The sequence below is a fragment of the Zingiber officinale genome, chromosome 1A (assembly GCF_018446385.1).
Source record: "Zingiber officinale cultivar Zhangliang chromosome 1A, Zo_v1.1, whole genome shotgun sequence".
Taxonomy (NCBI): Eukaryota; Viridiplantae; Streptophyta; class Magnoliopsida; order Zingiberales; family Zingiberaceae; genus Zingiber; species Zingiber officinale.
This window is the reverse complement of record NC_055987.1, coordinates 114,502,057-114,517,139: the sequence shown is the minus strand read 5'-3', so window position 1 is coordinate 114,517,139 and position 15,083 is coordinate 114,502,057. Positions and strand designations below refer to the sequence as shown.

General features: G+C 41.5%; 1 protein-coding gene across 2 annotated transcripts; it reads right to left on the bottom strand.

The window, feature by feature from the left end:
- Positions 1-13,249: 13,249 nt before the first annotated feature.
- LOC122009316 lies at positions 13,250-14,349 on the bottom strand. Of its 2 annotated transcripts, none has more exons than XM_042565432.1 (4): positions 14,215-14,349; positions 13,848-13,935; positions 13,562-13,712; positions 13,250-13,449 (listed from the first exon to the last, which is right to left on the bottom strand). In XM_042565432.1, the coding sequence occupies exons 1-4, from the start codon at positions 14,287-14,289 to the stop codon at positions 13,293-13,295; spliced, it is 471 nt and encodes a 156-aa protein (XP_042421366.1). In that variant the 5' UTR covers positions 14,290-14,349; the 3' UTR covers positions 13,250-13,292. The 2 variants fall into 2 exon arrangements, with proteins under 2 accessions (XP_042421366.1, XP_042421374.1); XM_042565440.1 differs by having other exon boundaries at positions 13,848-13,932.
- Positions 14,350-15,083: the final 734 nt, after the last annotated feature.

Below are 15,083 nucleotides of genomic sequence, written 5' to 3'. Positions count from 1 at the left end.
CTCGCCTCGATCCGAGTGTTCCGCTCCGGCTTTGCTCGCTTGAGTGATTTTGACTATCCGGAATATGACTCACCCGAACCCAACTTCCGACTTTCACGAGCAAACTTCCGCTCCGGCTTCTCATCCCTCGGAATCATTGCTTGCTTCCTTATCGTCCGCCAGTGTACTCTTCCATAGCTTTTCGTCCCTCGGACAGCTACGTCTTTTGCTCCTCGAGCAATCTTCCGCTCTGGCTTCTCGTTCCTCTGAAACACCATACACTCCTTTCTCATCCATCGATGTACTCTTCTGCAGCACTTTATGAGCCAGAGAGTGTGGTGAGAAACACTAGGTACTTTACACCTTCCATATATTAGTGAAGGAGAGAGGCGTTTTTGAATTTTAAGAGGTGGTCTTCAAAGTTGGTTACCCCTGCATATTCCCCTATTGCTAGGGGTGGTACTACTTCTCCAATTTGTCATCCAATATCCTCTAGGAGAACGGTGTGCTAATCCGCTTAGGAGAACTACAAGCCATAGGGACCTTTCCTTTGCGCACGTCTTATACATGTACATTTCTAGAAGACGATGCTTTGTTCCACCCGGTCTATGTCCTCGATCGACGTGCAAAATAATGGTTGATGGCGTACGATCGAGAAGGGTGGCACGGGTGACAGATGGACTGGTGGAACATAGGGCGGTACCAAGCCAGCAACCGAAGGAATTTGGTGGTGCCCCACTGGATCCCCCGCTCAGTGTGAGGGCCTATTGTTGACATGGCAGGGTCATGCGACAAAGTGTCATCGGTTGCTATTTGTTGTTGTTGCTGCACCAGCTTCTATGCCCAAGCATTAATAAAAATTTCTAATTCTTTTTGTGTCAAAGTAACTGTGGTGAGTCATCCAACTTCTTCCATCTTTGAGTTTCAGATTCAGGTGAATGTTCCCACAAATGACGCCAAATATAATCCTGTTTGAAAGCTAGAGATAGCGCACTAGGTAGGTGGCTATGACGTTGACTAAGCGAAGACTCTCAGATTTAAGGAAGGGTTGTGAGCTGGTGCACAAATCTGCTTTGCACACACCCAAATGAACAAACAAAACGTCAGTACCAAAAACCAGGGAAGAGGTCCCTAACAAAAGCTCTTTGATGCTTAAGTCAATAACTGGCCAAGCGGGAAGAAAAATAGTAGATGAACAATGAGAGCTTGCGATAGTAAAATATGTGTCAAAGCATACCTTACCATCGGAGAGAACCCCCCCCCCCCACATTTATATATCACCTCTATAACTTCCGCAATTATGAAATAACAGAGAACATCGAGTGTCAGAAGTTATTAAATAAGGGAATATGTATATCTTGAGAGGTGTGTAGTCACCGTCTGAGGAATCTTTCGTTACCCGTGTGCACCCTTTTTGTAACTGACACTAATAATGAGGTGGTTGGAGGACTATCCTGTCATAATATGTCGATTGATGGAAGGTGTAAAGCCTGTAAAATATTGGAAAAATGACGAATAATAATAAGGGAATTTTTCAGAATTTTGGAAATTTTTCGGGAATTTTTCGGAGCTCGTACGGATGAGTTAACGAGGATAAAAAAGGGCCCGGGAAAGCCTGTTTAGGCTACCCATTTAAGCGAGAAAATGTTTATATTTATAATTCCTTTTTCTATTTCTTTTTCTTTTTATTATTTCTTCATTTACTCCCTTCCTCGCTGAACCTGTGCTGAGCCATTTCCCCTACGCCTTCTTCCCCCTCGCGGCCGATCAGCCCTAACCGTCGGCAGTTCCTCATCTCCCTCGCGTGCATAAGGCCGAGACCAAGAGAAGCTAGCATTTCTCTTCTCCCTCTCCTCAGCCGAGCGATTCCTTGCCCAAGGTGCCGACGCCACCAACGCCGTCTCTTCTTTTCAGCGCCACCGACCACCGCAGCACCACCTTGCTTCTTCCCCGCCGCAGCCGACTCTCGACCCGAGCAGCACCGCCACACCTTTTAGCCTAGCGCCAAGCCGCCTCTCCCCTGTTGGCACCCGAACCCTCTTTCCAGCGGTGCCCTAGCCTTGATCCGCCGGCCACCGGTCCGATCTAGCGCCGGCCAAACTTCTCTGCCCTAGCCGCCTTCACCCTCGCCCCTCTCAGCCGATTTCCAACCGCAACCCACAGTGCACCTCCGACCATCGCCAGCCATCAGGTTCTGCCAAGCCCTAGATTTCCACTGTCGGGTTCTTTCTTCACCCATCGCAGCAACCACTTCAGCTTTGGGTAAGATTGATCTATATAAGAGTTAATTTGAGTATATAGCTTGGAGGTCAATTGTTTCTTACTGCACAACTTCGGCAGTGGGTTTCCCAGATCGCGTGCAACAGTAGAGTGCTGTTGGTCAGATACACGAATCGCCAAAGAGGAAGCGATTGACACCGATTTAGGTAAGACGTGGTTGATATCAGATTTGGTAGGGATTGGAGTTGTGTTTATGTATATGGGTGCATTGATCATTTAGTAGTAAATTTTAAATATGGATTTGTGATTTTGCTGATTCATATAGGTTGGATAATTGTAGCATGCCATTGTAGAAGGGATACAAATTGACTAAGTGTGAATTAGGTTTATGTTCATGTGCTAATTAGGGTTTTGCCCTAATTCAAGGTTAGAGATTTTTTATTTAGCTATTTATTAGAATTGTAGCTAAATAAAAATGTATGTTTGATATCACAGGACTTTAACGCGAGACGAGTATCTCGACGTCGGATTAGACTATATTGAGCCTTTTATTGGAGGCGAGTACTTTGACTTTATGTCTTTTGATATGCATAATAATGTTTTTAACATATAGTAGTGATTATGTTTTTCATTTGCTTCGGTTGATCACTACCTAACCTATTACATGCTTGCTTGTTTATTTATTTTGCACATCATACTAGTGTTTACCTGATTATGCCTATTTATAGAGCTAGTGACACAACCATATTATTTATCATGTTCAGGACCTAGGGTTTCTAATACCTTATCTGGTCTGTGTACTTTGATTTGATTCACTTCTCGATGGTACACATTTTACATGTATATGAATTATTGCTATGCTGCTAAGTATTTTGTCATGCTTAGTATTATGCACCATTCGCATGATTGCATGCTGTGCGGTAGTCTGCTCCATTATTGTTGAGCACATCGTCAGTTACATGTATCCGTACACACCACCACTCATGGGTTAGTGGTAGATCAGACAAGTGTGTGACAGTTCTGCTGTTTGGCTCCGTTGGTTTAGTGTAGCAGCGTGGTAGCCGGCAGGCGGTTGGACTCTGTTTGGCTCCGTTGGTCCGCTCATGGGTAGTGTGACGCAGCGTGGTACCCGGCAGAGATACCTCCCCATCATCGTGTACCGGGAGATGAGAGCATTGTGCTCCCCCACTTATGATTTGGGGTAGGAGGATAGACGTACTCTGACAGCATCCCGTCCACTTGGTAACTCATCAAGGGTAGTGATGTCAGAGTGTACGGTTGTCACAGCCCTACCCACTCGGTTTCACCATTGTGTGTGCGATGGCTGACTGACGTCAGGGGTGACCATGACATTTGCATCATATGCATGATACATTTATTGCTTGTGTTTGCTGCATTTACTTACTGCATTTATATGGATGCATATGATTGACATGCATACAGGATTATGACACTCTCGGTCTGACGACCCTGTTGTACTTGTACCTTGGTCCTGGTTAGTACAGTTTTCTCCTGTTTTGTTTCAGTTGCATTTATCCTTCTTGTATCAGGAGATTGTACGCATGATTAGTGCTGCCTGTTATCTTCTTTATTATGCATATCAGTTGATACCCGCTGAGTGTTGGACTCACACCCTCCTCCGTTGTTATTTTCAGATTGATGCTGTCCAGAGAGTTCCAGTCGCTAGTCCCCATGCAGTCCGCGAGGATGGTTATTTGTCTTTTGGTGTTCTTTTCTAGACTATGTTTGGACTTGTTCCATTTTGGATACTTTGGATCTTGTATGGATTGTTTTACTTGTGGATGACTTTTATTTGGATTTGTTTTTACTACATGTCTGCCTAGATGACAGAAGAGGTAAGTTGGTTTTATCGTCAAATTTGAGCTTTATGAGTGTAGTGGAGTAGGATTATGTTTTGAGCTTTATAGGTGTAGTTGAGTAGGATTGATTTTGAGTCATATTATCACTATTTCAGTTTGTTAAATTATTAACTGCGTGGGTGATTGTTTTATTATATGTTATTGTTCCGGCCGTGTTGGCTGATGTATATATGGCCCAGAGGGCAATGTAGAAAGTTTCAGATTGTCCGCTGTATAGGGGAGATGTTGCCGAAATTTCTTCGGACAGAGACTCCTCCGGGGCGTGACAATTTATTTGGTATCAGAGCGCAGTTTTACGATCTTTGTTTTCATATTTTGGATATTTGGGATAACCTGATACCAATTTATTTGGTATCAGAGCGCCAAGGCTTGGCGATACTTGTTTTCATTTTCATGTTACGGATTTTGAGATTTATCTGATACCAATTTATTGGAATTGGTATCAGAGCAGGGTGTGGTACCTGCTTTTGGTATTCTGGATATTTTTGTGTTAGCCTAGGTTTACGAGTCAAACTGGGTATTTGTTTCAGATTTTAGTATGGATTTCCGGTGATTTTCTTGTACGGAATTTTGAGGTAAAATGGGGACTGGACAGCGACAGAACATCTCCAGACAACAATTAGGTATGATGTTATTTTGTAATTGTTTATACTTGTAGTAATATCTGTGATATAATTTAACAGATATGAGGAGGTCTACTCGAATAGCTGCGAGACGTGGTGCTGGACGACCACGTACGAGGACCTTGGGATCTCTGGACATGCCAGAGATACTTAATGTTGTTGAGCTTGTCAGTCAGGGACAGACTCAAGATACTGTGGACGAGTCGGACTCTCAGACCCCGATGGCTCCTATAGAGGTACCTACCTCAGCTATGCAGAGTGTACCTACCCCTACCGTATTTATGGTACCACCAAGGGTGCCATTGGCATACCCTACACCTGCTCCAACGTAGCCTACGGCGTACTCAGCACCACCGCCACCTGGACCTACAGTGTACTCGACACCAGTGGCACCTGTGCCCCCAGTACCTACGGTGTACCCAACAACACCTGCATCAGCGATACTGACTGCTCCACATCCGGTACCACTACCTACCGTACATCCAGCCGCGGCCACCTATGTTCACCCTACAGTGCCACCGACGGCATATGCTCCAGTTTACACAGCAGCACCGGGAGTACCTCCTCCGGTCTATTCAGGGATACCACCTGTAGCACCAGCTCCAGTGGTTCCGCTAGTTCCGGCAGCCATTCCGACACACCTCACTGACATTGTCGCGGCACGAGCCAGGATTCCAGCGTTGGCAGAGTCGATGAAGAGTCGATTTACACTCTTCCGAGGAGACCATAATCCGAGTGTAGCCCTGTCTTGGATTGAGACTATGGAGCGGACCTTCATCTATATGTCTTGCTCCGAGTGGGAGAAAGAAGAGTTGGTTGCTTTTCACTTACGGGACGCTTCCTACACTTGGTGGAATACTCAGCGTTCCATCATCGGTGAGCAGAACATCACTTGGGCCAGATTCAGAGAGGCTTTTGAGAGCCGTTTCTTCCCACGAGCTTATCAGATGGCTCGCCGTCAGGATTTCCTGAGTCTGCGACAGAACAACTGGACGGTGAGAGTATAATGCAGAATTTGACAGATTGGCCAGATTTTGTCCAGAGCTTGTTGCTGAGGACAATTCACGTATGCAGTAGTTCATTCAGGGGTTGGATGGACATTTGCAAGTAAGGCTTGCCGGTCTTGGTTGCACATCTTATCTGGAGATTTTGGACAGAGCCCTCATGATTGAGTCAGCTCAGCAGAGAGCGTTTCCGGACAGGAAAAGGAAGTAGTTGGGTTAGACGTCAGGACAGATCTAGCAGCCACCGGCTACACAGCAGCAGAACTGGAAACAACCCGCCAGTGACATTCGCTGTTTCAGATGTGGGTCTAGAGATCACATCACACAGCCTATACTCTAGGACAGTCAGTTTGCTTTTATTGCAAACTGCCTGGGCACCAGAGCCGAGATTGTCCGCAGAAGACTCAGCATATGACTTCCGGAGGGTCTGGTTATGGAGGACAGATTAGTCAGTTCGGAACTTATCGAGGAGGGCGAAGAGCCCAACCTTCGCATGGCCAACAACGGATTGCTCCCCTTGCAGCTGTTGCATTTGGCATGCTCAGACAGGAGTACCCCAGTACTCCCATAGTACCCCAGAGCTCCGTTCTGGGACCTCATTATCTGACTCAGGGGCAGTATCAGCTGCAGTCCCAGCCACAAGCCCAGTATCAGACGCAGTCCTAGCCATCGGTACAGTATCAGTCGCCGTCCTCTCAGACTTCTCTAGTGTAGTATCCAGTACCACCTGACTGGCAGGCTCCTGCCTAGACGCAGCAGTCACATGTAGTGTTACCACCTCTTCTTCCGCCAGAGACTGGGCGTATTCATGCGGTCACTAGAGAGGATGCGCAGCGAGCCGACGGATCCGTTTTCCACGGTATGATTTCTATTTATGCCTTATCTGCAGATATACTGATAGATACTGGTAGCTCGCATTCTTTTATATCCCGTACTTTTATGCGGGAGATTGGTAGATTACCCACTTTCATATCGCAGCGACTGTTCGTCTCTCTACCCTCCGGTGACACCATGGACATCACTAGGAGGTCAGAGTTGCCCGTTAGATTTGGCAACATGATACTTACGGTAGATCTGTTCATATTGGAAATGGTCGACTTTGATATTATTCTTGGCATAGATTGTTTGTCCCCATATCATGTCACAGTTGATTGCCAGACGAGGGTGGTCACATTCTGGCCATTATGAGTTTTTGGTAATGTCATTTGGGCTTACCAATGCTCTAGCGGTATTTATGGATTGTTGTGGTGGAGCATTGCTCCCACATGTTATGGATGGTTGTGGTGGAGCGTTGCTCCCACATATTGAGGATTTCTTGTGGTAGAGCGTTGCTCCCACATATGTGGTATTTCCTGTGATGGAGCGTTGCTCTCACACTGGAGGATTTATTCTTTGGTGATTTATATTGTTGGTGATTAGATTTCAGACTTGTTGTCTGAGATCTTATAGTTGAGTATGTCTGTTGTACAAGCATTATGAGTTATAGGTTTTACCATTTAGGCTTACAAAGCCCTAGATGTTTCCATGGACTCGATGATTTCAGTATTCCTAGGTTGTTCATTGTCCTGGTTGACAATGTTGTAATCTATTTTTGATCCGAGCTCGATACCCCCATCTTTTCACTTGAGGTACGTGATTTAATTTACCGTTCAACATTTTGTACTCTTTATCTGTTGTTAGTATTTGCTGATGGTAGATAACAAAATTTGGGGACCAAATTTTAATTAGTGGGGGAGAATGTAAAATACCGAAAAAATGACGAATAATAAGGAAATTTTTCAAAATTTTTGGAAATTTTTCGGAAATTTTTCGGAGCTCGTACGGACGAGTTAACGGAATAAAAAGGAGCCCGGGAAAGCCTATTTAGGCTACCCATTTAAGCGAGGAAATGTTTATATTTATAATTCCTTTTTCTTTTTCTTTTTCTTTTTCTTTTTATTATTTCTTCGTTTACTCCCTTCCTCGTTGAACCTGTGCCGAGCTGTTTCCCCCGCGCCTTCTTCCCCCTCGCGGCTGATCATCCCTAACCATCGGTGGTTCCTCATCTCCCTCGTGTGCATAAGGCCGAGACCAAGAGAAGTCGGCATTTCTCTTCTCCCTCTCCTCAGCCGAGTGATTCCTTGCCCTAGGTGCCGACGCCACCAACGCCATCTCTTCTTTTCAGCGCCACTGACCACCGCAGCGCCACTGACCACTGCAGCACCACCTTGATTCTTCCTCGCCACCGCCGACTCTCGATCCGAGCAGCACCGCCACACCTTTTACCCTAGCGCCAAGCCGCCTCTCCCCTGTTGGCACCCGAACCCTCTTTCCAGCGGTGCCCTAGCCTTGATCTGCCGGCCACCGGTCCGATCTAGCGCCGGCCAAACTTCTCTGCCCTAGCCGCCTTCACCCTCGCCCCTCTTAGCCGATTTCTGGCCGCAACCCACAGTACACCTCCGACCATCGCCAGCCATCAGGTTCTGCCGAGCCCTAGATTTCCACTGTGGGTTCTTTCTTCACCCATCGCAGCAACCACTTCAGCTTTGGGTAAGATTGATCTATATAAGAGTTAATTTGAGTATATAGCTTGGAGGTCAATTGTTTCTTACTACACAACTTCGGCAGTGGGTTTCCCAGATCGTGTGCAACAGTAGAGTGCTGTTGGTCAGATACACGAATCGCCAAAGAGGAAGCGATTGACACCGATTTAGGTAAGACGTGGTTGATATCAGATTTGGTAGGGATTGGAGTTGTGTTTATGTATATGGGTGCATTGATCATTTAGTAGTAAATTTTAAATATGGATTTGTGATTTTGCTCATTCATGTAGGTTGGATAATTGTAGCATGCCATTGTAGAAGGGATACAAATTGACTAAGTGTGAATTAAGTTTATGTTCATGCGTTAATTAGGGTTTTGCCCTAATTCAGGGTTAGAGATTTTTTATTTAGCTATTTATTAGAAGTGTAGCTAAATAAAAACATATGTTTGATATCACAGGACTTTGATGCGAGACGAATATCTCGACGTCGGATTGGACTGTATTGAGCCTTTCTTATTGGAGGCGGGTACTTTGACTTTATGTCTTTTGATATGCATAATAATGTTTTTAACATATAGTAGTGATTATGTTTTTCATTTGCTTCGGTTGATCACTACCTGACCTGTTACATGCTTGCTTGTTTATTTATTTTGCACATCATGCTAGTGTTTACCTGATTATGCCTATTTATAGAGGTAGTGAGACAACCATGTTATTTATCATGTTCAGGACCTAGGGTTTCTGATATCTTATCTGGTCTGTGTACTTTGATTTGATTCACTTCCCGATGGTACACATTTTACATGTATATGGATTATTGCTATGCTGCTCAGTATTTTTCATGCTTAGTATCATGCACCATTCGCATGATTGCATGCTGTGCGATAGTCTGCTCCATTATTGTCGAGCACATCGCCAGTTACATGTATCCGCACATACCACCACTCATGGGTTAGTGGTAGATTAGACAGGTGTGTGACAGTTCTGCTGTTTGGCTCCGTTGGTCTGGTGACTCAGCGTGGTAGCCGGCAGACAGTTCTGCTCTGTTTGGCTCTGCTGGTTTAGTGTAGCAGCGTGGTAGCCGGTAGGCGGTTGGACTCTATTTGGCTCCGTTGGTCCGCTCATGGGTAGTGTGACGCAGCGTGGTAGCCGGCAGAGATACCTCCCCGTCATCGTGTACCGGGAGATGAGAGCATTGCACTCCCCCACTTATGATTTGGGGTAGGAGGATAGACGTACTCCGACAGCATCCCGTCCACTCGGTCACTCATCAGAGGTAGTGATGTCAGAGTGCACGGTTGTCACAGCCCTACCCACTCGGTTTCACCATTGTGTGTGAGATGGCTGACTGACATCAGGGGTGACCATGACATTTGCATCATATGCATGATGCATTTATTGCTTGTGTTTGCTGCATTTACTTGCTGCATTTATATGGATGCATATGATTGACATGCATAAAGGATTATGACACTCTCGGTCTGACACAGCCCTACCCACTCGGTTTCACCATTGTGTGTGAGATGGCTGACTGGCATCAGGGGTGACCATGACATTTGCATCATATGCATGATGCACTTATTGCTTGTGTTTGCTGCATTTACTTGCTGCATTTATATGGATGCATATGATTGACATGCATAAAGGATTATGACACTCTCGGTCTGACGACCCTGTTGTACTTGTACCTTGGTCCTGGTTAGTACAGTTTTCTCCTATTTTGTTTTAGTTACATTTATCCTTCTTGTATCAGGAGATTGTACGCATGATTAATGCTGCCTGTTATCTTATTTATTATGCATATCAGTTGATACCCGCTGAGTGTTGGACTCACACCCTCCTCCGTTGTTATTTTCAGGTTGATGTTGTCCAGAGAGTTCCAGTCGCTAGTCCCCATGTAGTCCGCGAGGATGGTTATTTGTCTTTTGGTGTTCTTTTCTAGACTATGTTTGGACTTGTTCCATTTTGGATACTTTGGATCTTGTATGGATTGTTTTACTTGTGGATGACTTTTATTTGGATTTGTTTTTACTACATGCCTGCCTAGATGGCAAAAGAGGTAAGTTGGTTTTATCGTCGGATTTGAGCTTTATGAGTGTAGTGGAGTAGGAATATGTTTTGAGTTTTATGGGTGTAGTTGAGTAGGGTTGATTTTGAGTCATATTATCACTATTTCAGTTTGTTAAATTAATAACTGCGTGGGTGATTTTTTTATTATATGTTATTGTTCTGGCCGTGTTGGCCGATGTATATGTGGCCCAGAGGGTGATGTAGAAAGTTTCAGATTGTCCGCTATACAGGGGAGATGTTGTCGAAATTTCTTCGGACAGAGACTCCTCCGGGGTGTGACAAAGCCACCCTCAAGGAAGGTTTTATTGAATCCTCATGTTATTATAGAAGAATATTCTCTAATAGATGGTTTTTATTTTCTGATAAACGGTTGCAATTTTTTGACAATATCGCCCTTGAGTATATCTCGGCCTGATATTTAGCCTTTCGGCCGCATATTGTAGTGATAGCTAGTGATATATAAAGGAGACACTAAGTTCTGTAAGAACATTCAGCCATTAAGACTGCCCTACCATATATCGTGCGACATTGGAGATCTGATTACAAATAGAGAGTCAAGTCCCCTAGGTCTGGGTAGTTCTACGACCGGCTGGCCATATGCGAGGTTACTTGCTTCTGAAGAATGGGGAACCAACTCCCTAAAGGCCCAACCGGTGATTTTAACTAGTCGTCCTGGTATCTGGAGGCCTATCTCTGAACTGATATCCTGAGCTCCATAAATTCAGTCGGGTTTCTTCTGAGTTTTGCCTTTGTGCGCTTGCTTTATAGAGATTAGGATACTAAGCCATGGCATTTTGGTCAACGTTATACTCGGCCATCCGTATGTAGGAGGATGAGGGAATGTCAAGTGAGAGCTCATATGCTTGACTAGCTGTATATTAAGTTGTAAATTTGAATCTGAGAGTGAAAAGTTGGATCCTTGAGACCTGGACGACCCTACATCCCATTGGTATTTTATTAAACTTGAGCGTCTCAAGAATGCTTGATTATATGCTAATTGCATGTTCTGATGCAGGAACGACTCACCAGGTCTCTCAAGTTGTCCTTAGATTGAGGGTCTCAATATTGAGTAAGGAGCAAGGGAGTGACATGCGGGTTGCCACCTTTCCTTGACTTTGACTGTCATATAATCTTGACCTTGACTTCCACATCATTCCAGGATCCACATTTAACACCCCGTATCATTACACAAAAGTCATTGTGCAGGATGTTTCATAATTACATCTTATTGCTTCTATTGTAGTCATAAGTTTGAGTTGAAAAATAACTTTTTGGAATGTAGGATAACATTGCATATTATAGATCCAATGTAGTCCGATTTTTTTCTTGAGACACATTGATAGAAATTTAATGCATTAGACTACCCTTTTTATACGACATTTTTTTTATTATTATTTCGATTTGTTTGATTTGATTTGCATATTTGTTTTATCTACTTTGTCTAGTTTGTATATCTGTCTATTTGATTAGTTTATTTTTCTATCTGTCAAGTCTATTTGTCAGGTTGGTTTCGTTTTTAATTCTGGTTTCTAATTCTGGATTCTCGATTTTGAGTTTTAGTTTTAGGATCTAGTTTTGTTCTAAGTTTTGGTTTTGTTATGGGTTCTAAGTTTTTCTTGAGTTCTAATTTTATTTAGAGTTCTAGTTCTGTTCTGGGTTATGACTGTGTTATAGGTTCTTCTAGTTTCTGTTTTTAGAGTATATATAAATATATAAATCTAGTAGCCTCATTGACTAGCCCTAGGATGACCGGCCCACCCCACAGAATTTTGCCATCGGTCATCAAAATAAATCGGGAAGTGCACGCGACGGGCAGCTCAGAAGCCTAACATTCTTTGATTGTGCACCCCATTTAAAGAATTTTTTTTACAAATATACCATAGTTGGAAATTGAATCGCGGATATTTGAGTGATAATTTGAATAACTTACCATGACATTATAGCCCTGGGAACTTTTTTAGAGTTAGAACTTAGAAGGGGGTGATTGGGGATGGGTTGATTTAAACCAAGGGTAGATCTGGTCTAGTTTGTTGGATGGGTGGTCAACACTTCTTCTTGATTGCTATTTTTGAAGGCAATGGAGCATGTGATTTAGGCTTTAGGGAAAAGAATAATTAGGATTTAAGGGAAAAAAAGAAAAGAAAAGAACTTGACCTTAATATTATAAAATAAAATTGTATTAACACTAAAATCATTAGTTCCAATATATGGGATCCTAATCTATTTTATACATTAATGGCACTACTTATCTTCTTAACAAACTTTTTAAATAAAACTAATTAAAATGACTTATTATTAAAAAACTAAACGATCTTTAAAAAATAATAACGAACTTTATCTTATTATATTTTTCTACACTATAAAATATAGTGCAAATTATTGAATAATTCAATAAGCTCATTTCATGAAGATAATTTCATAAAGATAGATTGTGAATTATCTGTGAATAATCTCCAAAAACAAAATTAAACTGGTAAATCATATTCATGAATATACTCTCAAAGAATAAATGAGTTTTAAATATCGAGTCCCTTAACCAACTAAATTTTAAAATATAAAAGTGCCAAGGAATCAAATAAATTCAAATTAAAAGCTTGATAATATATAAGCAATCAAAGCTCAAACTTTGTTAAAAGGAAATCAAGATAAATTTAGTTCATTTTAGATTTAAAATAGCTTAATTTAATTACCACATCAAACAAACTTAAACAAAATCCAAATTACTATCCTAAATAGGAGGATATTTCATGAGTTTTAATAATATATGATTAAAGTGGTCCGTGACCATTACTGTCCCATCACTGATTAAAAATCAATTTTAAATATTTATTTTATTTACGGTAAATTTTATTGAGAGCTATAAATTAATTATAAAATATACATTTAATTAATATATAGATATGATATTATTAAAATATTCTTGATAATAACTTACAAAATATATCTTACTGATCGGCATAACCATTTAGTATTGTCATTTATAACTTCACTATTACAATATACAACAACAGCACCCACTTTTTTCTTTGGTCTCCCTTATTAATTCACCAGTCGAGAGAATTTTGATATCGCTGAAATCGCAAACAGGCATCGCAGGGTTTTTGGCTGCACACTCCCCACCATCGTACTCAAACGACGCCAATTTATCACTGAAAATGAATTAAATGAACAAATTTAATATTAAATAAATTAAAATAAATAAATTTATTTATTTTGTCAAATTTAATAATCAAATAAATAAATTTCTAACTTCTCCATTACCTGTGAATGCTGTTAGTTGGGTCTGTAATTGACATGATCGCATCGCCGGCCTCATTTCCTAACTTTATTTTAAGCTTCTCAGGATCAAAGTAACCCCAGACCATCACCGTCCCATCTCTCTCTTCACGCCATGTGTCGATGTCACTCGTTTCTTCAAATAATACATCAAGTTGCCAATTAAAGCACAGAGAGAGGTCTTAATTAAATGTCCATTGCATGATAATAATTAATAACAGAATACAGATTCATTGTATATATATTTAAGCAAGGGATCAGTCGTATATACCTCGAAGCTTTTCTAAGACGCTTTTTATCTTTTCCAAACAGTTTTCTGAAGATTCAGCCTCAACTTTCAGGACTCTCTGCTGCCGCTGCTGCAAGAAAATATAACAAATTAGAAGTAGCTAGCTAGCTAGCTAGGGTTATCAGGAATCTAATTTAATTAAACAAAACTAGATCGCTACTGTCAAATAAACTACTGTCAATCCCCGAAATAATTAAGTAAGCGCAGCAGCTATGCGGATTCCTTGCACACAAACCACGATATATACATGATCAAATACGCTAACTAGCTACATGGTTTCAGAAATTAATTCGGAGAGAATTTTAAGATTTAATTAATCATTTACAAAAGACGAGAAAGCACTCTTCACCTCCTTCATCATCTCGTTACTAGTTGGCGAAACGGGCTCTGATGAAGACGGCTGAGAATCGCCCACCTTCTCCATTTCGTTATTTGATGGATGAGAGGAAATTAAGGGAGAGTCCCCGTTATTTATGGAATGAATCATCCTAGTAGACAGGAGGAAACTTCCTGCTTAAGTAATTAAGAAGCTGCAGTTTGACCGGAACAGTGGAGTTGGTGTTAATTAAAGAGAAATAGATTAATTCAATTAACTGAAACGCGGAGGGGGCGGACTCAGCTACGGGGACGTGGGGCCAAGGCCGGTCCTAGACGTTAAACAGTCTGGTGGAAAAAAAAAACCCAGATTTTAGAATTAACAAGCATATCAATTTATTTTAAATTTTATAAAGATTTTAAATTTTATAGCAAAGATAACGATGATATATATTTTTCTTTTCCTGCTGATACTCCCCACTTAATAATCATCTCAATAGTAGTCATAAAAATTCTCTTATTATCATCATAAAACTTTTATTACTATCACAAAATACTATATTTTGTTTAGATAAAAAGCTCACAAGTAAAATTAATCAGTGTATTACCATTCTCTAAAGCTTTTTTAACTTCTTGATTTGATATTGAATAACATGCATGATTAATTATTATACCCTTCACTAACATGTCAACTAGAATAATAATTGAAATACTCAATATTTATCTCATGTTTTTTAAATATACTACTGAGATGTCCTCAACTGCAGTATCGCTCATTTACTAGTTGACTTGGTTGAGCCCCTTTTTAAACAACTTGCAACAAAAAATAAAATTTTTTATCAAATGCTTTTGAATAGATCAACTAATCTCTATAGTATTTTAATTATTTGAAGAAATCTGAGT